The following is a 27052-nucleotide window of genomic DNA, read 5'->3' as shown; positions in this document are numbered from 1 at the left end:
ATTGCTTTTTCATTATTAACATTATTTCAAGAATACTCAAATTCCTTTTTCTTATTAGAAAAGCAGAGATTTCTACATTATTATGTTTACCTTATATCTCTTTGGACTCCTTTCAGAGCATGGAATACCTACATCAGTTGACTTTATAGGCTGTGATCCAGCTCATATGGTGACCTCTTTCAACACTGGTAGTACAGTAATTTATGATTTAGAAACATCACAGTCATTGGTGATGCTTTCATCACAGATGGATTCTGGTAAGTTTTCTGGTAAGGTTGAAACCTTAAAAAGGATTGTTTTACAATAGAGGATAACCTTTTACTTTTATATTTTGACTATTTGAATTTAGAATGAGAAAAGAATAGCTTTCAATGTGTACTTATTTACTTTATTTCTACTATTTCCTCAAATTATGTTTAAAAACTTGGATAAGTATGTGGGGACAGGTAGGTGAGTAGAGCAAATGTAAAAGAAAACAAGTGAAATAATTTTAGGTTTTTAATGAAAACACATGTGGAAGTGGAGAAATATATAATGAACCTATCTTCCAGCTCCAATAGTTCTGTGTAAATGCCCAAGGTTGTAAGTATAGAATGTGGTGTATATATTTTACAGTTTATTCAAATAGGGATCCAGATAAGGCCCATGCACTGTGATTGGTTGGTAGGTCTCTCACGTTTGTTTTCATGTAGATTCCCCCTCTATCTTCTATATTTCCCTTGCATTTTTTTTAACTGAAGAAATTGGGTTGAGTTTCCCATAGTTTGAGTTTTACCAGTTGCATCCTTGTGGTATCATTTAATGTGCTCCTCCTGTTCATTTTGTAGATCTAGAGGCTTATTCACATTCAGGGTCAAAATTTTATTTGTCTTCTTTTTAAAGTTTTTAAATGTTTCTGACAAGACTATTTCATGTAATTTGTGAATTTTTATCAGAAGTAAATATTCTTTGGTCTGTCTTTCTCTTAGTTTCTAATCACTGCTTGGATCCATTAATTCATTAACTGTTCAAAAATAATTTTCTAATTTTATCATTTCTTTTACACATATTAGCTAGACTGCTTCTGTAAGAAAGAACAACCCTCATCAGTAATTTGGTTACCTGGAGTTAGCAATTATAAAGGAAAGGCAAGATAAATGATTACTTTACACTCCTCCCCTTTATTTACTAGTTTTTAAAATGATGAAGTGATTCCCTGCTGCTGCTGCTACTTGCTGCTAAGTCGCTTCAGTTGTGTCCAACTCTATGCGACCCCATAGACGGACGGCAGCCCACCAGGCTCCCCCGTCCCTGGGATTCTCCAGGCAAGAACACTGGAGTGGGTTGCCATTTCTTTCTCCAATGCATGAAAGTGAAAAGTGAAAGTGAAGTTGCTCAGTCGTGCCCGACTCGTAGCGACCCGATGGACTGCAGCCTACCAGGCTCCTCCGTCCATGGGATTTTCCAGGCGAGAGTACTGGAGTGGGTTGCCATTGCCTTCTCCAAAGTGATTCCCTAGTGTCCTCCAAAGGTGACCAGTGAAGTGAGTCTTTGGGGTGTTGTTTTTCATATTATTATAATCTATCTTGGAATAAGTGCATTTTATGTATTTCAGTCTGTTACATATTATCCTTATTGCTACTCATATTATTTCATCTTTGGCCAGTGGGAGCTTATTCAGGTTGGCTCCTAAGTCTCCCCTTTTGATATAACCCTGTTAGTTGTTGATGCTTTTCTTTCTGGTATGACAAGATGTTTTAGGTTCATCTTGTTCATTTTGCACCCCAGATCTGAAATGGACCATTTCTCTAAGGAGCCATGGTTTCTTTTAGTGGAAAATGACATTTAGAGACTACAAGATAGGTGCTCTGCTATTGAGTCAGTCCTCATGGCTTTCATGGCTCTTGAGTTGGCCATTGGTTTAGACTTTTTCAGTAGACAAAGCTGAAGAGTACATTTTTAGTAAAGAAAAAGACTGATAAATTTTATTCAGATGCTTCCAATAATGATTCAGATTTATCTCATTGGTTTTATATTTTTATCTTATTTTAAAAATATCAAAACTCTTGATTCTCTGCAAAATGATCATGATTTCTCATTTATCTAACAGTACAGATAAAGTCATCTCAGAATAATAATTGCAATACCACCAAAAAGAATTTGGTTACTAATAGAGGGTATATTCTACTAGATACAGACAATCTAATTACTGTGCTTTAAAAAGTCACTTGTGCTTATAATACCAATTGACTATACAGTTAAGTTCATTTGTTTAGTTTTACTTCTGATTTTTCATGATTGCTCTTTTAAAAGTCATTTTATAGTTATAAAAAAATATTTAAATGGTTCTGTGATCAAATCTAAAAACAAATTATATGTAGTGTCTTTTTTCAACCCTAGTTTCTTCCTCTTACACAGATTATTTTTTTCAGTGTGTTTAAGTTCAGTGAAGAGTTCTTGTATACATATAGAATGATCGATTTACTTAGTCTAATAAATGCTGACAATATTTTCCCATTAGTTTTGATCTCTCTTTTCTCCTTCATCTCTAATCTGAACAAAAATTAAGAACTTGGTAGTAAAGAAAGGTCTCATTCCTAAGAACATCAATTCCAGTTCTTCGGGATTTTTGGTCATTGTGGGAGGGATAGGGTTTGTTCTTGCCAACACCTAATTATCACTTATGAATTTTTTCCTTCATTAACTGACTCTTAATTCTTGTATGGACTATTTATTAAAAGCAATGATTTGTGGATTTGGGATAATTTAAAAATTCTGAACCACCCTATATTGACAGTCTGCATTAAAATACTTCCAGTTTTTTTTCTAAACTTGAGCATAGTGCTATCCATCCACATTATAAGACATACTAGCTTATATATTTTTTGAGAAATTGTATCTTTAGAATCTTAGTTTTATTTCTCGTATTTTTTGTTTTATATATATAAAAGCTTTAGTTTTTAGTGATTCTTATGTTTTGGTAAGACTGCAAAGGCCACCATTTAACTTCTAATTGAAGTTTTTGTTTCTTTTTTATTTGAAATATAGTTAATGGACAATATTAAACTAGGTATACTACGTAATGTTTCTCATTGAAATATTATTGACCATATTCCTTATGCTGTATATGATATTACCTTGGGTTATTTATTGTGTGACTGGAGGTTTGTACCTCTTACTCCTCTTCACCTCTTGCCCTGCCGCTCGCTCCCCTCCTGTCTGGCAACTACCTATGTGTCCCTTGTGTCTGTGAATCTGGTTTTGTTTTGTTTGTATTTTTTTTCTTTAGATTCCACAGTACATTGAAGGTTTGAATTTTGGTGTGTTTTCCTCCTTTGTTTTTTAGGTTTACAATCCAGTAATCACATTAACAGAGTAGTAAGTCATCCCACACTTCCTGTTACAATAACTGCTCATGAAGATAGACACATCAAATTTTTTGACAATAAAACGGGTAAGTAGGTTATCTTATTTTCTGTATTGACTTCCTAGCTTGAAAATTGCCACGTTAAACTGTCTTAACTCAGATTTTTGCTTTAGTTAATGTAGCACACTTACAATGTTTGTTAATTTTTAGCCTTGTTAGTGCAAGTTGCTCAGTCGTGTCTGACTCTTTGCAAGCGCATGGACTGTACCTGCCAGGTTCCTCTGTCCATAGAATTCTCTAGGCAAGAATACTGGAGTGGGTTGCCATTTCCTTCTCCAGAGGATCTTTCTGACCCAGATCAAACCCCAGTCTCCTACATTGCAGGCAGATTCTTTACTGTCTGGGCCACCAGGGAAGCCCAAAATATCTTGTTACCTATTAAGATTTCTTTATGTGATGACAGTTATAAACCCTTCTGTTTGAAATTTTTATCTTTATATTCTGTTGTGAATTAGTATAACATAGAAGATCACTTTCTGGTTTGGGCATTTTAAATATGTTCTTAAAATTATCAGTGGATGAAATTATGATATAGTGGCAGTTGTTTATTGTCATCTTTCCTGTACTTTTTGGTTGTAAGGAAGCATACCAATTATATAGAAATCATAAATTTTAATTTGGTCATAGAATCGTTTGTTTAAGGATATCTGTCTCATTTGTCGTTACCCAAAGTACTTTGTAAAGTATTATTGTTTGCTCTCTTTCGGGAAAAGTCTGATAGCAAAGAGAGACTTATTTGATAAGCTAAAACAAGTAGAGAAGTATTGAAAGACTTCCAAATAAGAAACTAAAGTGTTAATTGAAACATTATTGCAGGACAACAAATTATCAAGCAAGACAATAAATCAGAACTACAGATTTTTCTTTGTAGCTTACATAGGACATGGTTGTAATTTTTAGTCTGAGTTTTAGATAAATATCTTTCTTCAAATAACACTTTTCTTGGACAGATTCCTGAACTCAGTAGAACAAGTTGAGAAGAGAATGGAGACTCATAGGTCTATATGTTGCACAGGAAAGAAGATTCATATTCATGTGAATGTCTCAATTTAACACTATATCAAATCAATTCTTTAAACATTTTTATGAAGCTTAAAGATCTTCCTTTGCTGCAAGAGCAGAGAGATAATTTCCTTTACTATATTTCTAAAAAGATACTTTGTATTAATTATTGCAAGTTTACATTTGTAAGGAAAGGTTCAGGAATTTTAGTAGTAATAATAAAAGGAAAAATGATTCTTTAGAGCTTTTTGTCTGGCAGAAATCAGAAATAAGGTGCCTGTAGACTTTTAGATTGTTTACAAATTCTACCAATTAATTCTCTGTGTTAACTAGCTAGTACCTTATCTGTAATGCGAAGATAATTAAAGCACTAGGCTCTAAACAATGGAAATTTTCACTCTCATTTTCTCTTTCTCATACACAGAGATACACATATATACAACCCTTGAGTGTAACTGTAAATTGAGTTCATATGTATTCTTTTTAACGAAATTCATCTTGAAAACTGGCAATTCATTTAAATATGATACACTCAAATATCCCTATAACTGGTGTTGATGGTTAGCTAAATTTTTAATAGTATACTGTTCTATCAAATGAATAGTAATTTATTGGATTTCTTATCTGAAACATTATAGAAATTGATTGTGTGAATGGACTCAATGAGTATTTAGATTTTAACAGTAAAAGTACATTTAGTAGTTTGCACTGCACTGGCTACTACTATCATGTAGAAGTTATTTCTGCTTTCTGAGGTGTTATTGTTGCCTGGGGAAAATAGTGTGAGTGAGTGCATATGCACTCATACATACGTACACATGCTCAGGCATAATGCAGTAAGATAAAGGAGTCTTCATAGAGTGAAGGTTTGAGTTTTTCCTTGCAAGAATGATAAGGTTTTTATTTGTTTTTAAGTGAAGAAGTTAGTAGGAAATTCCAGATAAGGGTATATTTTGAGTAGAAGCACAGACGTGGGAATTTGGGCTGGAAACAGAAGTTTCTTATAGGTAAAGCCAAAGAGGTAAGTAAGTTTGGAGAAGGAAAGCAGAAACTACTGAGCCAGATTTTTCAGAGCCAAGCTAAGAATAATGGATTTTAGTTTACACTATGCACTCTGAAAACCACTTGAATATTTGACCAGGGATTTGCAATATTGGTTTAGAAAGATACTCAAGTCACACTGTATGGTAGATCCTTGACTACAGAGGATTTAGAAGTTTCAGTTTATACTGTTTGTTTCAGAGAGATCTTTAGGGCTTGTGATTTTTGAAATTTTGGTAGAGACACAAATTTGAATTGCCTATGCTGTGACCAAGACTTAGCTAATGGGTGAACCTCTGAGGAATGCGGGGGAGTTGGAGGAAGAGGGTCCTGAATTGGTTAAGGCCTCATTCATTCAGCAAAACTTACGAGTATCTGCCATATCCTCAGCACATTTCTTGATCTTTGGTGAATAAAACAAAGTGTCCTGTCCTCTCGAATCTTACAAGTGGTATATTGCTTTCTGTAAGTGAGACATTGGTATCAATCTGTTTCTTAATTTCATAGATTGTACAAGTCAGAGGGCTTAAGGTGCTGGGGAGGAGAGAATCAGTGCCTGCATGTGTCCTTTTTTCCCTAAGTTATAGGAAAAAAGAATCTTGGTAGGGGAAGAGAGATGGTGGCAGAGCCGTGGAACAAAGGTGAATTCGGTTAAATGTGAGAAGCTGCGTATATATGCTGGTGAAGGAAGGGTCAGAAACTTTGACTTCTGTGGTCACTAGCGGAAACCCAACATCCAGCTTGATTCAGAATTGCACCTCCTTATAATTGGTGCAATCTGAAGGGTCACTCACATTTTGAAGTGACTTCAGGACTATGTAGAGGAGGGTTAACTCTAAATTGACTTAACATGTCATAGTTAGGGATGAAAGAATTCTTTGGTTTAAGACATGATAAACATAGGAGATGTACAGTCATTCTCACAAGAGAAGTCAGAACTAGATCTGTGAGTTAAGAGTCACCATCACAGAATTAATGTTTTAAGGGAAGCTAATGATACTTCATAGTTATCCCCCTGATGTTTTGAGGTCATTGGGCTGGAGGCCAGCTCTTCATACTCTGAATTTTTTTTTTTTTTTTTTTTAATATTGAGAAGAATAGAGTCTTGAACCAGTAGATGAATAATGTTGGACTAATAGTATGTTGTGATATTTCCCAGGTGGCGCTAGGGTAAAGAACCCGCCTGACTATGCAGGAGACGAAAGTGACATGGGTTCGCTCCCTGGGTCAGGAAGATTCCCTGGAGTAGGAAATGGCAACCCACTCCAGTATTCTTGCCTGGAGAATCCCATGGACAGAGGAGCCTGGTGGGCTGCTGTCCATAGGGTCGCAAAGAGTTGGACACAGCCGAAGCAACTTAGCACAATAGTATGTTGAATGATTTTTCTGTTTCTCAGGATAGTAGAGAGAAATTGTTATGGTTACGCTGCTAATATTGATGAAAAACAGACAAATGTGGCCTAAATGACGAGAGACTAATTTTGTTTTTAATTGATAAGCATTTAGTATTGCCAGAAAGTCGCAGACTTTTTATATTCTTCAGAGTAACTTTTTGCACATTTGATTACGTTGTGGGTTTGTGTTCAGGTCAGTGACTGAAGCCCCATGGCAGATGACAAAAGTAGGTCTGTTTCATGTCTCAGTGTGGAATGTTTCAGGGGACAAGCAGCATATCAAATGACTGTAAATAGAATTCTGGAGAAAGACCTCCATCTCTCATTAGGAGAAGCCCAGGCACTTGAGTAATAAAGACTCATTGCTGAATGAAAGGAGAGGAAGTTTTTTTAACTTTTTATTTTATATTGGAGAATAGCCAGTTAACAGTGTTGGGATAGTTTCAGCAAAGGGAGTCAGCCATCTGTATATATGTATCCATTCTCCAAAAGGAAGGAAATTTTTTAAGATACCAGTATTTGCCATTTTATTGTTTCTTGAGTGAATTGACTTAAATTGCCTTTCAACCATGACAAGTGTATGTTGCCAGTGCAGAGGCTGATGCCCTTGCCCCAAAGTATGCAACACAGTTTATATTCACAACTTGTTTTTAAATTTCAACTCAGTATTGAATCTGTTTGCTTGCCAAGAATTCAGTGAAGTTAAATTACATTTTCTAGAATAGTGCTTTTGTTACTATCTGGGGAAATCCAGAGTAATTTCTCTGATGTACTCCCACCCTTCTCCCCTTTCTTGCTTCTTATATATAAAATGATTGACATTTCAAAAGATGAATGATGCTATCAGAATCTTTAGATAGGAATGTATTCTCTGGTGATTTAACATTAACTCTGTGTATAAAACAGTCTCTTAAATAAAGCATCTCTTAATGAGAAAGATTCTGTTTTCACTCTTAATTCCCCTTTATATGGCCTTAAACTTTTAATGCAGCTCTATAATCATTGTTTTCCACTATCAAATACCATCAGTTTCATGTTACACAAATGTCTTTTGAAGTAATTGGAAAAGTTCTGCATTAGAATTAAAATTCTCTTTAGAATATTACTGTAGTGGAGGAACTAAATGACAGAAGGCAGACCCAAAAAGCCACATGTTATTGTACGATTTCGTTTGTATGAAGCATTCAGAATACGCCAGTCCAGAGAGAAGACACTAGTGCTTACGGGGACTTGGGAGGAGGAATGGGGAGTGACTGTGTAATGGGTACAGGGTTTCCTTTTGCAGAGATGTAAATGTTCTAAACTAGATAATGGTGATGATTCTACATCATGATGAAAGTTCTAAAAGCCACCGAATTGTACCCTCTCAAATGTTTAAAATGGTAAATTATATGTTGTTTATTGTTGCTGAGACTGTTTTATGTTGATGCTGTATTATGGTTTCTGATTGCCCAAGTTAGTAACTATTTGAAAACTTAATCTCTGTTATGTTTTATTTAGGTAAAATGATCCATTCTATGGTAGCTCATTTGGATGCTGTTACAAGCCTAGCAGTAGATCCTAATGGAATCTATTTGATGTCTGGAAGTAAGTCTGAACTTCCTGTCCTGCCCACAAATTTTATAATAGAATTATTACTAAGTAACATGTTTTATTTATTCTTTTACAGGCCATGACTGTTCTATTAGATTGTGGAATTTGGACAGCAAGACATGTGTGCAGGAAATAACAGCACATAGGAAGAAACTAGATGAATCAATTTATGATGTTGCTTTCCATCCATCAAAAGCATACATTGCTAGTGCAGGGGCTGATGCCCTTGCCAAAGTATTTGTGTGAATCAACAAAAACTCTCACCATAACAGCAGATTTGCTTGGACACAAAGGGTCTGCATCACTGCCATCAAAAAAGTTAATGATATGACACTACATATGATCTGCCTGGTGAAGGCTATTTGGGCAGGCATAAATTGGTGGAAATCACATCTTAACGTCAGGCTCATTAATTTAATTGTAATTACTGTATTTCGTGGGACAAAAAAAGGACTCCATTATTTGTGGCCTGTACTGGATATGAACTGAGCGTATGTCTGTCTTTTAGGTATCTTTAAGCCAATGTGGAGTCTGATCTGATAAAAAGACTTTTGTTTTGGACTCTGTGTGCTGCCTTAGGGTTAGGAATGTGGTGCTCTTGTTGGGGGGAAGTGAGCTCCAAGAGTAGCTTTTTTCATCTCTTAGTGATCTTCTGTTTATCGGTTGAATGCCACAGATTCCCTTTTAAACTTATTTTGCTTTAAAAAAAAGAAAGAAAATTTAACTTAAGATATTTTAGCATTAGTTGCACAAAATGTTTGGATAAAATTCTAGTTTTTATAAGTCTTTTTATATATTTAGCCTGTCACAACAGTGCTCAAGATTGTATTGAAGTTTTTCTGCATTATACAACCCTGAAACACAGAGATCTCACTGACCCGCTGCCGCGTAACCACACTCTTTCCTTCTTTTGCATAATACAGCTCAGCTAAGTCTTTCCATAAAGATGCTAAATCACCATCATCTTCACGTAACTGTCTTCTTAAACCAAGGACTATTAAGTGTATTAAAATGAAACGGTGGGGTTTAGTACTCCAAATGAACTCTTAAAAAATAAAAAAATAAAAAAACTAATCTTGGCATCCTATCACTATGTGATATTTTGTACATCTTACTGTATTTACAAGTTTATTTATCAAGGATTATCCATCTTGCTAATAGCCTATTATTTATTTCACTTTTTGTTGGTCTTTATATCCTTTTATTAATGTGCTAAAGGAACCTGTATATCTATTTTGGAACTCTTTGATAGTCTAAAATAGACTAAAAATGGAATATTTTATAGTTTAAGTTACAAACCAAGGTGACTCCCCCTAGATACATATCTTGGTTTACCATGATTCCAGACAAAACTATCTTGTTTTAAAATATTTGGAGTAAAATTTGAAATACAAATAGGATACAAAAATAGTTGAATCAGGATACAGAAATCTGCTGTGTTTGGACTAGTTATCCCTGTTTTATTTTTTCAGATGTGCTTAATTTTATGGTGTAACTAAAGATTTTGTTTGTGTAATGCATGATTAAGACAATAAAGTATTTTTTCTAGTCTTCCAAAAAACTTTTCTGATCAGTTTGCGAGTTTTGATGAGTTTTGTAAGGTTTTTGTTTTACAAACTATGAATCAGCAAATTTTTAAGATTGTACCACATAGCAAACGTACCGCTGTTGAAAAATAATGTATATAAAATGCATATAATAAATATTAAATTGTGTACCTGTATGTTACTGTTGGCTACATTATTTTGTGTTGAATAATAAAGTGCAATACTTTATTCTCCATTGTTAAACTAGGTAATGGAGATGATTTCTCAGTGAGTCCTTCATTTTTATGTTCTTCTTTTAAATTTTGTACTGTTTATTGATAATCTTCAACAAAATTAGAACAGTTAATACTACTAAGAATGTTTTGTTAAAGTATTTCACCCCATTTGGGGATTTAAAAAAAAATCTATTGACGTTTAGATAATTCAAAATAACCCCCCCAAAAAAAACAAGTTGCAGAGACACAGTTTTGTATCATATCCTTAAGATATCCTACTGCTTTATTAAGTCTGAATTTCAGTTAATGTTGTTGTTTTTCCTATCCAGCCAAACCTATTTCCCACAGAAAAGTTCAGCAGAGAATAAACTGTATTACTCGTTAATTAAAATTTATCCTCATAAGTGATGTTAAGTATTAGTATCTTCACACTTTTCCTTCAAAAAGTAATCTCCTTTTTCTTTGAAGGGAATTACAAATGGACTTAGAAGGTAACATTAGAAAACTTTGAAAACATTAGAAAAACTTGGCAAATTCTATTCTAATATGCCTAATGGTAGGCATTCTATGCCTACTGCAAAAAAATAAATAAATACATTATACATACTTTGAGATATTTTGCCACCTACCATAAAAATTCAAGTGGCAATTTTAGTCATGGCTGGTGAAACACTAAAACTTTTTAAAAGTTTTCCTTAAAATACTGGGGTTTTGGTTTTCTCAGTTGAAGATTCAACTTAGAGATGCATTTTGTTTTCCTCTTCCCGCCACCCCTTTGTTTTTAAAATAATTTAACAGCAAGTTTTCCAAAGCTTATTATTGTTTCTGGCAGCTGTTCCAAGGCAATGATTACTGTTTTAACTGAAATATGGTTATCGTTATGGCAGTGCATAAACACCATTTTTGGAATGTGTTAAAACCGAAATGCATAAAAACAGTATCAGTATATGTTTTTCTCTTATCTACTTTGGTTGTATTTTCTCTACAATATTAAACATTTGGAAGAGACTAAAAGGATGCAAAAGAATATCATTTTCATTTTGTGTGCTTTCATTTGTGACTTACGGGAAATTATGTAGATTCATTTGACTAGTAAATGATGATTTATATGTAAAGTTTAAGAATATTTTTATATACAGACTTTCACATGTTAACTTTTTCAGTATTTAATATTTTCATATTACTCATGTACTTTTTTCATATTCTCTAAGTTATCCACTGAATACCAAAGTGTCATTTAATATATTAAAGGTTATAAATGGGCTAGCATAATTGATATTAGGCATACCTGCAAAGTTTAATTATATCGTTTTAAAAATTCTCTTTTTAGTTGTTAACCCTTTGACCTCAAAAAAGTTGATAGTATCTTCAAGTGTTCATTTATGCTCTATTCTTACTCTTCAAGTCAAAATATAAGCTTCCCAGGTTACCTCAAAACTTTTGTTCCTTGTAAAATTTTTAAAAGAGCGAATGACTAGAGGATGGGGATTTGTTTAAATATTTTAAAGAGTGGTCTTCTCAGCTGAAAGTTGTCTATTGTGGAAAAAAATGTTAAACCTGTTTTTCTGTTGCTAAATGAAAGTTCTTGTTACATGAATTGGTCATATTTGTGGCTTATAAGGGGCAGGGGGTGGTGGTCAGGGGAGTCATTGACTTCACATTCTCTCTTTTGTCAAATTTTTATATAGTGTCAAAGATGATTTCACTTCTGCCTTTGATAGATAGCCCTTTCATTCCTTTTACACAGACTATAAAATTGTTAAATTCAAAAGATTTATTGGAGTAATATTCCAACCAGTTAACATCTTGGCCAGGTTAACTGGTTTGGGTGGTTGTAAACCATTTCATATAAGATCAGTGTATGTGTGAGAGGAAATAGGAAACTGGGTCTTAGAGAAGATGGGATAGGCTATGACAGCACGTCTATCTGGGGAGAGTTCTTGGTGGGGTACTGATAGTTACATTAAGGGAGTTTGGATCGCTGTTCTTAGGAACCAACTTCACAACAGTAAAAATACTGTTCATAACAAAACAACTTTGTTGAACAAAGTACTCAAAAGTATTTGCTGCTGTTTAACCTGGTACTGGCCATGAATAATGCCTAGAACAGAAGGCATTCAATAAGTAATTGAAAAAAAAGTCTTATTAAGTGATTTTAAGAAACAACTCAGTTGGTCTTTCCACATGAAGTAAAGAAATTTTATCATGCCCTAGGGAGAGACACGTAGAATAGTAAGTCAGGCACCTTAAGTCACTAGCAGTTTTATTGCTTAAATAGTCCTTGCTGCAGTTCAGCTGTTTGGAAGATGTGCTTTTCTTTAAAGCTAAATGCTTCTAAGTGGTAAGTAAAATTTTACCAACTTAATTTTTTTTCAATACATTGGTGACTTTTAGAGTACAAGCCAAATACATCAATACACAATAAAATTAAGGATATAAATAGAAAAATACCAGGCAAATGCTGCTGTCTTGCTCAGTGTGGTATCTACTATAAGTTTTGAAAATACACTGCAAAAGAGGCTTGATAACCTAAATCACTTCCATTTCATCTGTAATTACAACTTTAGGATATTAAGTAACATCTATGTTGTTGATTGACTTGAAGACATCTACTTGGGTCAAAATATATTTTTTCTATTTGTCTTTCATTTTCCTTATATATGTAATAATTAGAGAAGGAATGTTGCTTTGGGTCTAAATATCAAGTTCTTTTATTGAGCTGTATAGAATTTGTATATTTATACATTTAATATGCATGTTAAAATAGAACTCTTAATAATCTACACTGTCTCTTTCCTGAGATTCTAAGGATCGTGATGATGAAGCGTTCTGAACAATCAAGCCTAAATTGTAATTAGAAGGTATCTTTAAATGAATGCTTATTTGCTTACATTTTTGCCATCTTTAATATAATAGTTTTCTCTGATTTTAGTATGCTATGTAGTATTTCAGTATTATTAGAATACAACTTATACATTATATCCCCTTGCACTTTTTCTTTCAGTTGTCAAAATGTCACCATTATTGCTGGGATTCTAAGAAATCTCTACAGATGCCTCTGATCACATCAGAAACAATTGGTTCTAATCCTGTGAACTCTCTTGCGAAGAAAGCATGGGACTCCTTTGGTTTAGAGGCCATATCTTTCAGGTCATCCAGAGGTGCCCAAGCCACACCAACAGAGAAGATGGTGATACCTACAATGGAAGTATTTTTAAGTGAATTAAAACCAAGTTACAGTTGCATAAAATTACAACATGAGTTGCTCAGTCGTGTCCAACTCTTTGCAACCCCATGGACTGTAGGCCACCAGGCTCCTCTGTCCATGGGGGTTCTCCAAGCAAGAATCCTGGAGTGGGTTGCCATTCCCTTCTCCAGGGGATCTTCCTAACCAAGGGAAGCATAAAATTACATGTATATATTTTTCACACATAAGTACACAGTTGCACACGAAACTGCCTTAAAATGCCTGAAGTAAATCCCCTGTACCAAATTATTGAGTAGGTTTTTAATAGTCATTGTGATGAGACTGGCTAATCAATTTAGTCAGAACCAGAAGTTTTGCCATCAATGTAATTTACCATCTTAACAGATACATGATCACTGAAAGGAAAAAATAATTTGATAACAAAATTCAACATCCATTCATGACAGTACACAGCTAGCAAGAGAAGGAAGCTTTCTTTACTTGATAATCTAAAAATAAGAACAAACGTATTTAGTGAAATGGTGAAAACTTCCCCTCTGAGTTTGGCATGAGAAAGGACTACCTGGTGTCCTCACTTCAGTTATTCATCATTCTGGAGTCATGGCCAGTATAATACAGCAAGAAAGAAAGACACAGAACATGTGGCATACAAATGAGGTAAGTCTTTTAAAGCTCTTATCGGGAATGATGACTAGTCCTCTGTTGAATGATAACTTTCTCCCATTTCATTCTGTATGTGTTACATTAGCAAACTGGCCAATATTTAAAAAAAAAAAAAAAAAAAGTCTTTAATCTCAAAGCAAAAGTTTTCTGGTAAAAACAGCCAGGGACTCCCCCGGCAGTCCAGTGGTTAAAGACCACGCTTCCACTACAAGAGGTGAAGGTTCAGTTCCTGGTTGGGGAACCTGCATGCCATGTAACATGGCCAAAATATTAACATGAAAACATCCAGAAATAAATATCTATGAAATGGAGACTACCATCTGTATCTACCGAGTGAAATCCCCATAAAGTTGTGAGAGTTTCTAAAATAGCTACTCCCCTCCTATCCAAAGCTTCAGCCTCCTTCTAGTTATGTAAAGTACTCACAGTTGTGAATACTTAAGATATAAATGAAGCAGGTTTAGATGATGTAAGAGCTACTTGAGATAATTCTGATTTAGCAGCAGCAGCTAATCAATCCTTCCCCTCTCCCTGGCAAAAAAAAGTCAAAATTTTTCCCCTTCAGTTTTCGTCACTCTTCATTCTGTGTTCAAGTTCAGATTGTTTAGGTCCGGGCCAGTATATAATTGAAGTTAAAGCAAAACAACTGTGACCTAGCCCTGAAAGCCCATCTTTTCTGACTATTGTTAACTCTCACTTCACTATCACTAAACAAGAACTTTCATGAAAATAGTGTGGCCCAACCTCCTTAAGTTCAATTAATCATATAGGGAGGAAATATTTGAATTTATTTAGCCTAAATCCAGTACTGTTAGCATAAATTGAATAAGCTATACTTTTAAGGAGTATGATAGCAAACAGATCTTCAACATAAGTTAGTTGAATACATTAAGCCAGATGTATAGAAATAAGCCAATGTATATATAAAATTTCATGTATCCATTCTGTCCTACTTAATAAACTTCCATCAATACCTGTATAAGTACACAAGTGCATTAGCAGAGGTGCTAATAAATGTATAAAATGAAGTGAAAGTTGGTCAGTTGTGTCCAACTCTGTGGCCCTATGGACTGAATTCTCCAGGCCAGAATACTGGCGTGGGTAGCCTTTCCCTTCTCCAGGGGATCTTCCCAACCCAGGCATCGAAACGAGGTCTCCGGCATTGCAGGCGGATTCTTTACCAGTTGAGCCACCAGGGAAGGAGATGTCATTAGGAATTAAGTAGAGAAAAGGAAGCACAGAGGAGTATAGAAAAATGTAAGATTCTTCATTCCCTCCTCCAAAGTTAGCGTTTTTGTATTTTAAATATTTTTGGACTCCCAATCACTCAGTTTTTATTCCAGGAAAGGGAATCTCAGCTTTTTGTTGGCCTGTTTGATCTCAGCAACACACATGCTTAATGTTTTCATGAACTAGTGGTCTTTGCCAACAATAATGTTAAGGTTAGGTTAAGAAAAAGAAACTTTTTATATCCTTTTATAATAGAATTTCATTATCTCAAAGTGGGGGGTTGGGGAGGGAGACTATAAAAAGGAAATCTAAATAGAATAGGATTAGTCTTTATTGGTGATCTTAGAAAATCCATGCCAGATTGAAAACTAAAAGGATAAATGATCAAATAGATTTGTAGTAAGCTATGATAAACTGTAATTGCCTGGGTTTTTTGTTTTGGTTTGGTTTTTTTAGAGGATTACAAAAATTTTTTTTTTTTTTTTTTGGGTCACATCACACAACATGTGGGATCCCCAACCAGGGATCAGAACTGTGCTCCTTGTGGAAGCACAGAGCCTTAACCACCCAGTCCCTTGGGGTTTTAATACTCTGCCTGGGTTTTAATATTGGCCTCACCACTTACTAGGTGAGACTGGTGTATGTTTCCTTTTCTATAGAATGAGATTTAGTAGGGCTGCTCTGACAACAATCAGTTAATACTGGGTAAAACTCGAGACCAGTGACTGCCATCCTGTAGATGTTCAGTACACCAAATATTTAAGCCTATATTTACCCCTAAATTTGACTGAAGCCCTCCCAGTTCCCTTCCCATACAAAGGACATGGACCTTACCTGCATCATGTGCAGCAGCAGCAGGCCCTCGCACATCATCATAGGACTGCCCATCTGTGACTATTACCAGGAAGTTCTTGTTGGGGCTGTCTCTCACGGGACTAAACACATTTCTAACAGTAAAGGAAATGGCATCGCCAGTAGCTGTCCCACCACTCATGTAGCGGATGTTTCTGATAACAGCTAGGACATTCTCTTTGGTGCTATAGTCAGTGAAACTGAACTCTGTGCGCTGATCATAGGTGAACTGTACCACTGCTATCTTGGCACCAATGTCTGAGATTTCAAAAGTCTTAGCTATGTTGGAAACAAATTCAAGCATGAGGCGGAAATTACTTTCTCCAACACTACTGGAGCCATCGATTAGAAAGGCAATGTTCACTGAGTTATAACAGGTCTTGCTGCACATCATTTGCTCGTGAGTGCAGAGCTTCTGTACCAGAGGCTTTACATATTTTGTGGTGCCAAACCAATTGGGCATGTGGTAAGAGAAGAAGCCGTTATTCCGACAGACAGCCTGATGGGAGAGAGACATAAAAGATATCCAAAGGAATTACAAGTTGTTTCTTTAAAATTCTGAAAATGTTAAATCTTGAGTGTTCAAAGTTAATCCAGATCTGAGCCAGTCAGCACTACCCCGTGAGGTCCAAAACTGAGGCACTACTATATTAGAAGACATCTCTCAACTCTTTACCTTGTCAACAAATGCAACATCCTGAACCATTCCCAGTTCCTCAGGGATAGGCTTAGCCACAGAAACTATAAATACATTGACGCCAAACTCTCTGGCCACAATGCCTGCTTCCTCGATGTCGTCAGAAGGCCAGCCATCAATAAACACCACCACCACTTTGGGAATCCCTTTCCTTGCTCCAGTGTCCGCGGTGAAGAATTTCTGGGCGGTATGCTTCAAGGCTTTTCCTAGGTTTGAAAAAGAAGCAAACTGGAACAGCACCACTGCTCAAATGACATTTCTGTGTCCCTGTACCAACTTCATGCTTGGAAGTTTAAGAATTTAACTTACATGGAGTTCACTTCTTTAACAGATGCATCAGATGGGAAAGTTTAATTATCCATCAGCCCTATTTTTTTGTCTTCACAACCCACACATCCCCCATCACCTCCCAGAAGCCTATTTCCTTTCTTTACATCAATCACCAGTCAGAAACACAGAACTGATTCCCACTTCTCTCCATCTAGCCCCTTAGTGACTGATTAGTACCATTACAGACTCAGAACAGGAAATCTCCCCTCAGAAGGTCCAGAGTTCTTTTCTCGTTCTTCCTGTCACATCTGTGTTCATTAGATGAGTCTGTTGATCTTCATTTCTTTTAAACATTCTAAACAGGTACTTCTCTAATGTGACATCTGCCCTATCTAATATGAGGATTATAAGTCATGATGTCATGTTTTTGTTTTTCTAATGAGCAATATCAGTAAACCCTTTGGTACCTTTTCCATTAAAAATTAAATAGATGATCAAGTGCAGACCTAAACAAGACCAATTCCAGGGGGACAGGTTCACATCTGCTTATATAAAATAGCATAACACTGTCTTATGTATCTGATCATTTATAACCACCTCTGTGTCACTTCCCAGATACCAAAGTGTACTTACCTGTATTGGAATTACCCCCTCTGAAACCTACTTCCTTTATAGCAAACAAAACATCTTTGGCTGATGTAAAGTTTTTCAAGTAAAATTCTATTTTAGGATGTTCACTAGGTTAAAAAAAAGAAAAGAAAAGTTATCCAGAGAGAATTGGAAAGACAAACAAGGAACATTATGTACCTTTTTTAAAGTTCTTACATTGGACAATGCCTAAGTTTCTTAATTCCACAGCATACAGGCAACTAAGGTATGGCATTTTACTTGAAGTTTTAGGGTGCTTTCAGAAATGTAACAAAAACAATTGCTACCTTGAGGGTTTATTGTATTCTGAGTAATATGCTAAATACCTGCTACAAGTCTAATCTCACTTCATCATAACTCTACAAGGTAGGAATTATTGTCCCAATTAATAAATGAAAAAATGGAGGTGCAAAACATTTAGGTAACTTAACCCCCCCACCCCCCCAAAAAAACACACCACATTTAAAATTCAGGTTTGCCTGACTCCTCAACTATATGAAGCACCTGGACCAAGTGGCTCAGGGCACTGAGCTCAATGAAAATCTGCAGAGTTGGGCACCAGATAATTGAATCACAGGTGGGTGTGAGGCTAAGTCTGCTTCAGGGAGGGACCTTGGAAGCTCTGAACAGTCTGGGTCTATTAACCCAGTTTTCTGATCAGACAAGGCAATTTCAGTGACACTGAGGCCAACATTTTTAAAATGAGGTAACTTATAAGCAAATTATAAAGTGTTATAATGAATTTTTCTTAGATGATATTGACATTTGCCAATCTTAGAATTACATATATTTTAACAGATTTGAGATTTTTTAGATTTAATAGTAAATTTTACTATTTACATAGCATAAATTTCAGCTTTTATAACCACTCTGTTCATTAGAACCCATGTTGAGTAAAAACAGCATAATTTATTGTGTTTAGTTTTTAGAGATGTCAAAATTTCATCAGTGCAATATTTTAAGATCTTAGCATTATCAATTGCCATTAAATCAAGATTTTTGAAGGACAAGTCTTGCACTCATTGTATTCCTGCATTTCTGGTGGCATGATTTCTGCATACCTGGTATTACAATGTTGGGTCACAAAATCAGATGTCATGAATCAATAACTTTTTCATTTTTATGGTCATTTTGCCACTATCCAAATTATTTATGTGGTTTAGTCTTATTTGTGCATCCTTAATGAGACATTCGTTTATTCTACTTAAACTTGACATAGTTTCTGTATTTAATGTTCTTCGTAAAATAGAAAAATTATAAGGCAGAAAGTTTAGAGAGGAGTCGGACACGACTGAAGCGACTTAGCAGCAGCAGCAGTCTTTGTATGAGTCTACAAAGTAGTGTAGACTTTCATCTTGAAAAACCAATTGGATAAAAACAGCAAAGAAAAAAATTAGAAGAAAACATTGAGGGGAATTTGCCCTATGAGATGTTAAAATGTACACTAAAGCTACTATAATCCAAGCATTGTAGAAAAGATGTTAGAATTAGCATACATATCAAAGAAACATTTGTCTAAAGTTATAAATTGATATTGAATAGAATAAGAAGCTCAATTTTTGGGGGGGACAGTGGTTAAATTATGTATTAAAAACAACAAAGGTAAAGATTCTCACACGAAAGAATTCTATCTAGGGGACTCCCCTGTTGATCCAGCAATTAAGACTCTCAGCTTCCACTTCAGGGGCTGTAGGTTCAATCACTGGTTGAGGAACTAAGATCCCACATGCCACGTATCGTGGCCAAAAAAACACCAAAAGTTAAAAAAAATTCTATCTAAATTAAGAACCAATTGTAAAAAATAACATAACAAATGAAATATAAATATTCATAATACTACTACTGACACCCTTACACACTGCTGAGAGTAGTTTAAACTGAATCAACTTTTTAGAAAATAATTTAACTGCCTTAAAAATGTCACAACCCTTTGACCCAATTTCACTTCTGGGACTCTAGCCTAATGAACTCATCAGAGATGGCACAAAGATGACACAGGATGTTCAGCACAGGGCAAGTGTGAAAAAACAATAGAATGGTTAAATAAATCATGCTAAGGAACATACTCATTTTTCGAAGAATATTTGTGATATGAGATGTTCAAAATACTGAAGGATAAAAAATCAGGTTTATAATCTGAACTTTTGAAAAAGAAATGCACATAAGTATAAACAAATATTTTCTTAAAATATTGAAAGGAAATACAACATTTTATATTGATTATCTCTGAGGGGTATATTTAGGAAATTTGTTTTTTGTGTGTTTTACATGTTGTTCAAGCTTTCTCTAATAAGCATATTATAATCCTAAAAGACATCAGTATATAGTATTATAAAATAAAAGATTAAGCTTCAGATTGCCAATCAATGGAATACGGAAAGAGCTAAAAAGAGTAGCAACAGGATAGGGAAGAGAAATAAACATCACAACTTCCTCCTTCAGAGAAACTAGGAACTGAGCTAAGTAGATGTGCAGAGGTAATCTATATAAGCAATAAGACTTGAGCCTGCCTTCTGGTCCTCAAATGGTAGCATGTAATTCTCGAAATCCTTTTATTCCAAAAGAGGAAGCACTTACCAGTCTGCTCAGGCAGTCTTAGATTCTGACTCTACAGTTTGAGAATCCAGACTGTCTGCAACTCAGTATGTTTATACCAAACTGAAATGAATGTACCCGCTAAAAGGATCATTTGTTGTCATTCAAGACATCATTCAAGTCTCCTTCCATTTTCTCAAGGGTGGTACCTGGCTTGAACAAGGCCCACGTGTGGTCCTTCGGTTCCAATTCCCAACATTAGAGCCACTTTCCCAACAAAATTCTTCTGTAGATTAAATCGGCGTTGCCCAATATTAAAACTTCCATCGATCAGAAATGCAATGTCTGCTTTACAGTCTGTGAACACCCAAACAAATCTTTCCATTAGCAGTTTCAAGAAGAAGAAAGGAGAGAGAAAAAATGTTATATTCCCAAATGGATATCCAGATTCTTACCCTTATTGCCAGTTTTCTTCTCTGGTGTTTTCTTTAGTCGTTTACCTAAAACAAAAGAAGTACTTGGCATTATCAACAGGAAGACAGTTCCACAGAAAGAAACCCACATGGAAAAAGCTCATGATAAGGAGTGGCATTCTTGAAAAAAAATTTTTTTTTAAAAATCAATTTCCTCATGATTTTCTGGAATAGGGAAGTAATGCCTCCAAAAAGAAGTCAGGACTGTAGACCTACATATTTAATGTGCCCCCAATCCATGACTTTGATATCCCAAACCCACAATTGAGGCAGGATTGGAAACTCAGAGTTAGATTTTAATGTTCTTAGTTTCTTTGACTTTAAATTGCCAGTCTTTGAAAGGATGATCCCTGGCTATTTTTAAGATAGACATGCACTCATTTATTTTTTATATGACAAATGGAACAAGAAGTTCAAGATACTTAGACCAGTTTATCAAATCAGGGAGAAACAGTAGGACTTCAAGAGAACATTTGGTACCAGAGTTTACCAATGAAAACAAAGGATAAGGAATTTGAAATTTAATACTGAAAGTTTCCCTACTCAATATACCAGTAAAGACACTTGCTTTGTGTTTATTTAATATCAGTATTTTAAAAAGAAGGAGAGTGTCTATCAATAACACTTATTTATAACTTCCCAATGCTGTGTCAGGCAACTAGGAGACAGGTTCTGTATTTCATACCTGTTGCTGGATGTGCTGTGGACACTGCTTGTCCTGTGGCTTCCTGGATACCACTTTTGCCTTCTGTTAAAATAAAAAGAAGACTATGTTTTCCCTCTTCCTTCTTTACCATCAAAGAATAATGAATAATTTAGAGTTCTATAGGATGATAAATGTAATAGAGTGGTGCAATTGCAGGAGTAGTTGCTGCATCTAGTTTCAAAGAACCAAAATGAATCTACTGTATCATATTTTTAAGAGGTATTCATAAAATGAATTCACACTCATTCTTTTTTTAGGGTTATTTGTTAAATGTCAGGGCATCCTGACTGCAGGCGATTCAAGTTTCTATTGCCATCTTCTGGCAGCAAGATGATTTCTCCCTCCATTAGCCCAAGTTTGGTTTGAGTGTGTCCCTGACCCATCATATCCCCTGACCTTAACCCATAGTTGACTCTCCAGGCTTGATCACAAGTTTTTCCATCAGAGTCAAAGAGTTTGAGCTGAGAAAAGCAGAAAATGTTTTTGGGGTTTAGGGAGAAAATATTCATGCAAAAGTAAGAACAATTTAATTGTACCTACTTGTCACTGTGAAAGAAGCAGACCATCTGGAAAGCGTCTGAGACTGGATGCCATTGGCAACTACTGAGGAATAGTTTTCCCGACCTGGCAGGCTATAGATTCTCACAGGTCCCCCTGAGTGGCCAATTACCCCCCTGCAACACAAGAATAGCAGCTGAGATTCTATCCACACTTTTGCAGGGGCACTGGACTGACTTTATACTGCTATGTTGCATCTATTGCTCTGACTAATCAAGAAAACAGTTCAGCAGGGAAGCCATCAACCTTTTCAAAAACTGTCAACCTTTTTAAAAACGTGCAGAGGTACAAAATCTGCCCAAGGAAATGGTTTTATGCTGTTAAACTTCTTTAGTATTAGTAAGGACACACTTGCAGTATCCTGTTCCTACATACAGCTCAGAGGATCAGAGTTAAGAGTGTCAAATGATTTTCTTAGTTTTCCAAAATACTTAACTACCTGTCCTTGGACTTCATTGAAAAGAAGTGTCATCCTGGCCATTTTCTTGCAGGATAGCAGAGTGGTGATGAATATGGGCTCTGGAGGCAGACCTGGGTTTTCAGTCCCAGCTCTGGCACTTGCTAACAATGGTAACTAACCTTGGGCTAGATACTTGACAACTCTCTGAATCCAATTTCCTCATCTGTAAAATGGGGTAAAATTGTACCTACCTTGTAGAGCTGTACCATTGTCTTGGAAGTTAAAATAATGACTGCTGTATAGTAAAAACTCCGAGTACATAGTTAGGAATCTTTCCTGTGCTTAGCCGCTCAGGCGTGTCCAACTCTGTGACCCCATGAACTGTAGCCCACCAGGCTCCTCTGTCAATGGGATTCTCCAGGCAAGAATACTGGAGTGGGTTGCCATTTCCTCCTCCATGGGGATCTTCCCAACCCAAGGACTGAACCCAGATTTCCTGCATTGGAGGGAGATTCTTTACCATCTGAGCCACCAGGGAAGCCCTAGTGTTTTAGAATAACAGGAGGCAGATTCTTGACCATCTAAGCCACCAGGGAAGCCCTAGTGTTTTAGAATCACAGGAAGCAAGCTATCAAAAAAAAAAAAAAGCAATTTGCCTTTATTCAGAAAGCTTCCCTTATGTAGTTGGTGATTCAAGGAGATCCAGGAAATTCTTAAAAATGTATCCATCTTCTATGGCCAAGATTGGTACCAAAAGAAAGACGAGGTGGGAGGGGGTGTCCAGATGGCTAGTGAGGGAAAGGAAATAATCACACTTGTTCTCCTCTCCCCTTGGTGTATCCAGGCTTACCTGTGGACAGCGGCGCCACATATGCTTGACACAGACGCGTACACTATGTGCCCAAACACGGAGAACTCCTCCAGAGGGCAGCCGCCCGGGCAGAGGACATCTGCTTTTTCTTTCCTGATGTCCAGGCCTCTGGTAGAGCATGTGATAGCAATGGGAACTGAAGAGAAAGGAGAGAATGTAATAACCATTCTTAGGACTTTTAGGTGAGAAGTGGTGGGGGAACTAGGATGTGAGATTAAATTTTTACTTTCCTAATTTATACACTTTTTGTTAAGAATATTGACTTAGGTACGATTTCTACCATTCCAGATTTTAGCAAGCCAAAAATAAGTTTTCCAATTAATCTAGTCCTCAGTCACTATAAAGTCTAATGGGAGAATTTTCTCAGTTCTTATTAGTTTGGAAATATATGAGAACTAGAAAATACTGTTAGTCATTGGCCATTTATTAATTCATTCTAGAATCTCAACTCTGATTATAATTGTGTACACAGTTGCCTGAGGTGAAGATATTAAATCTGGGTTGAACCTCTGAGGAACATTTTCATGACACACACAAATTGAAGTCATCCTTTACTTCGGAGGGCCATTTATGTCAGTTTTCATCAAGTGCTGTGCATTAAAATTATATTTTAATTTAAGCAAATCAGTCAAAAGATGCTTCACTTTAAAGAATACCATTTAGCTCAACCATTCATTTTAGCTGAAATAAATAAAGCCATGAGGTTAATTTGCCCAAGGTCACACAGCTCAAGGAAAATTCTACCTCTCTTGCAGGGCAGGAAACAGAGAGGTTAGTCCCCTTCAGAACAGAGCATTTTTATCTGAATTGAACCAGCTTATTTCTGCTCCAGATCTGTGCAGGGAGAGAGATGAGGCAGTGAATGCAGTTTTAGAAGGCACATACTGAGGGCTTCCCCAGCAGCTCAGACAGCACAGAATCTGCCTGCATTAATACTGAGGGCTTCCCTGGCTGCTCAGACAGTACAGAATCTGCCTGCGCTAACACTGAGGTTTTACATGATCAACCTGATGAATAATCACAATTACTACTACAAAAGATGTTAGAGACAAGCCCTTGGCCACATGTAACAAGATACCTTAATAAACATATTAATTCATCAATCTGCTGTGAATATTAAAGTGAATTATTAAATATTGTTATTAAATACTATTTTCCAAACACTGGAAATTGTGGTTATCCAAACCTTTTTGAAACAGATGTTAATAATTTAAAAAAATGTGGTTTTTTTTTTTTCCCCCAAGATAGCATTACTATCTGGTCATACTGCCCAACTGAGGATCCTATCTCTAACAAGGAGCCTCTTCTAAGAACTCTCTGTGCCAAGCTGTACCCTGGACTGTATACATCCATGGAAGGGAAGGCAGGACTCCAGGAAAAGTACAATGCTGACTATGAATGCTCTGAAACACTCTAGATTGCTGGGCCAGTTAAAATCCTTACCCAAACCAGCAGCCTCATACTACGTGCTTCATGCCTGTTACCAAACAGCCTCAATCCTACCTCCCAGCTTCGGACGCACCAGAGAGGCTCAGCCTTTAGCTGCCAGCTCTGAGTGAGTGAGTGAGTGAGTGAGTGAGTGAGGAGTGAGTGAGTGAGAGAGTGTGTGTGTGTGTGTGTGTGTGTGTGTGTGTATGTGTGTGTGTGTGTCAGGGGGCGCTGAATACAGTCCTCTGCAATACTTACCTTCATTTCTCCTTTCAAGGAAAATAAAGGATAGATTTTGAAAAGAGAGTCTGCTTTTTACATTGTATAAAATACACCGAACCACACACCCTTACTCAGACTACTAGATGGGGAACAAACTATTTTTAGATTCTCTCGAATGTGAAATGAGCCCATAGATGCTTTTATAGGGGGTCATTCCTAGAAGCACAAAAAGAGGGTCAAACGAGATGGGACAACGACGTGTGTCTCTCTCTGTCTCTGTCTCCTCTGACAGTCTGAAGGCTTCTCCCTGATCCCAAACGCTGCGGAACACCCGGGACTAGTGTTTCCTTAGCCTTGACAGTCTGCTCGGCTTGCTGGGGGGAGGGGAATGTGGGAGGCTTCCTTCTCCGCACCTTGGGAAGACTGTCCCGGTCGGACCCCAGGAGCTCCTTCGCAAGGGACAAACGGGGAAGCTGGAGTAGACAGTCTGTGGGTATGAACGGGGTGAGCCACGCAGCAGTGCCAGCCCTCGCGCCCTCACTCCGGTACCCGGCCTTGGCCCAGCGGCTCCATCTGAGCGCGATTCCACAAGCCGGCCCGCAGCCCCTCCCACCACCGGGACGAAGCCCTGCTCAGCGAGCCGGGACCCACAACTCACCGGCTCCCTCGCTGCCTACCGGCTCCGGCGGCAGCAGCAGACAGACACCTGCGGAGAGAGGACAGCGCGAGGGCTGACTCCAGCTTCCACCTCGCCCGGTGCGAGGGGAAAGGGGCGGGGAGAGGCGCGCGTACCCACCGAGACAGAGAACCGGGATCCAGGATGCCCACATGGTTGGTGGAAGAGGGGCTACTCGGACCTGGGAGAGACGGAGAATGCTACAGAGACCCCTGCGTCCCCACCCCCACCGCGCCCGCCCGCGCCTGCGGGATCCCCCCCTTCCCCGCCTCCCACCCCACTCCTCGGAAACCCAGGGGCGGCCAAGGAAAGGGGGAGCCCGGAGAGGCCGCTGTCCGGGAGCTCGTGCCCCGTTCTCTAGCTGGAGGCGACGCTCGGGCTGCAAACCAAGCCAAACGCAGAATCGAGGTGCAACCCCGGACCAGGAGGAGCGTGCGCTGTGAAGACAGACAGACACGCTGCGAGGGACAGAGTGGAGAGAGAACTGGCTGGCGGCAGGGACCCTCTAGCCCACCCCGGACGCCGGGGGCTCTGCACCTGAGTCGGATCCGCCCGGCTGCGCCCGAGTGCGGAAAGCGCGGCTCCCGCGCGGCTATAAAGGCTGCGCCGCGCGCATGAGCACTGTGCGGGGGGCGCGCGGGGAGCGGGTGCGAGCGGGTCCCCGGGGGCCGGGTGGCGGCCATCCACCTCCGCCCGCACCCCCGCCTCTTCCCTGCCCCGCCCCGGGGTGAAGCAGCGCCAAGGCGCCACCCCCGCGGCGCGGGGCTCGGCCACCTGGACGCCGCGTCCATCCCCGGGGGTGGGCGGGGAGGCCCGGGGACCTCGTGGGAGCAGGGGGGAGGCCCGGGGACCTCGTGGGAGCAGGCGTCAGGCCCTTCGGAACGCGTGTGAGACGGCGGCGGCACCGCGCTCCGGCAGGGAGGTTGCGCGACGTGTGGCGACCCCACCAGGGCTCGAGGGAGCCGGCCTTTCTCTCGGGCCTGGGGAGGAGTGGTCCCCACGCACCGTCCCCGCGGCGGGAGCGGCGGCGCCGCGAACGCGGAGGCCTTGGGCCCCAGGAGAGCCAGGTACACACGCGGCCTCGGAAACAAACTTCCCAACTTCGTGCTCCCGGTGGCAGCAAAGTTCCTACTTTGTTCCTACGGTGTACTTCTAAAGTCAGGCCAACCTGGGTGTGATCACGCGTGCCCCGTATTCGTGAGGAACCCCGTCCACGGACTGGTTATCTTTCGGATCTTAGGGATCCAGCCTCCCGAGTTGGTTTCCCGACTTGGCTTCTGCCGGAGTCGGTTTTTCTTCCGCGGCTCCATCTACTGTCCCGTGGAGCCCGGACTCTGCATCACATTTGCTTTTTCTTCTTTTCCAGAATAGGCAGCGTTTGTGTCTGACTGCCTTTCAAATTCCCAGACCTGGTGTC

At 38.2% G+C, this 27052-nt stretch overlaps 2 protein-coding genes and 1 long non-coding RNA gene across 7 annotated transcripts in view; 2 read left to right on the top strand and 1 right to left on the bottom strand.

Annotated features, from left to right (window-relative positions):
• The window catches only part of STRN3 (striatin 3), a 105808-nt gene extending 95649 nt beyond the window's left edge, over positions 1-10159 (top strand). For all 4 annotated transcript variants that reach the window (XM_055556101.1, XM_055556099.1, XM_055556100.1 and 1 more), the window contains 4 exons: positions 117-257; positions 3326-3433; positions 8344-8430; positions 8513-10159. In XM_055556101.1, coding sequence (XP_055412076.1) covers positions 117-257; positions 3326-3433; positions 8344-8430; positions 8513-8682 — 506 coding nt within the window. In that variant the 3' untranslated portion in view covers positions 8683-10159. The remainder of the gene's footprint in view (positions 1-116; positions 258-3325; positions 3434-8343; positions 8431-8512) is intronic.
• A 2991-nt stretch (positions 10160-13150) lies between these two features.
• On the bottom strand, positions 13151-26951 carry COCH (cochlin). Of its 2 annotated transcripts, none has more exons than XM_055556103.1 (12): positions 26804-26951; positions 25756-25816; positions 25618-25665; positions 23289-23445; positions 22021-22154; positions 21460-21522; positions 20757-20801; positions 20511-20658; positions 17752-17855; positions 16828-17054; positions 16134-16650; positions 13151-13395 (listed from the first exon to the last, which is right to left on the bottom strand). In XM_055556103.1, exons 2-12 carry the CDS (start codon positions 25787-25789, stop codon positions 13220-13222), a joined length of 1653 nt encoding a protein of 550 aa, XP_055412078.1. In that variant the 5' UTR covers positions 25790-25816; positions 26804-26951; the 3' UTR covers positions 13151-13219. The 2 variants fall into 2 exon arrangements, with proteins under 2 accessions (XP_055412078.1, XP_055412077.1); XM_055556102.1 differs by lacking the exon at positions 26804-26951 and adding an exon at positions 26173-26243.
• Positions 26877-27052, top strand: part of LOC129634122 (uncharacterized) — a 51285-nt gene continuing 51109 nt past the window's right edge. The window contains exon 1 of the long non-coding RNA XR_008705430.1: positions 26877-26891. This is a non-coding gene — a long non-coding RNA (uncharacterized LOC129634122). The remainder of the gene's footprint in view (positions 26892-27052) is intronic.

The sequence above is a fragment of the Bubalus kerabau genome, chromosome 19 (assembly GCF_029407905.1).
Source record: "Bubalus kerabau isolate K-KA32 ecotype Philippines breed swamp buffalo chromosome 19, PCC_UOA_SB_1v2, whole genome shotgun sequence".
Taxonomy (NCBI): domain Eukaryota; kingdom Metazoa; phylum Chordata; class Mammalia; order Artiodactyla; family Bovidae; genus Bubalus; species Bubalus kerabau.
The sequence above is the reverse complement of the archived record's forward strand: the minus strand, read 5'-3'. Positions and strand labels throughout refer to the sequence as shown.

Excerpts from the sequence above, each read along its gene's own strand:
- COCH (XM_055556103.1), bottom strand. The coding sequence starts at position 25,789 with ATGTGGGCATCCTGGATCCCGGTTCTCTGTCTCG. Across the intron at positions 23,446-25,617 it reads GGTAGGCAGCGAGGGAGCCG|TTCCCATTGCTATCACATGC; the intron begins GTGAGTTGTGGG and ends CTTTCTCTTCAG. Across the intron at positions 20,802-21,459 it reads CACAGCACATCCAGCAACAG|GTAAACGACTAAAGAAAACA; the intron begins GTATGAAATACA and ends CTTTTGTTTTAG.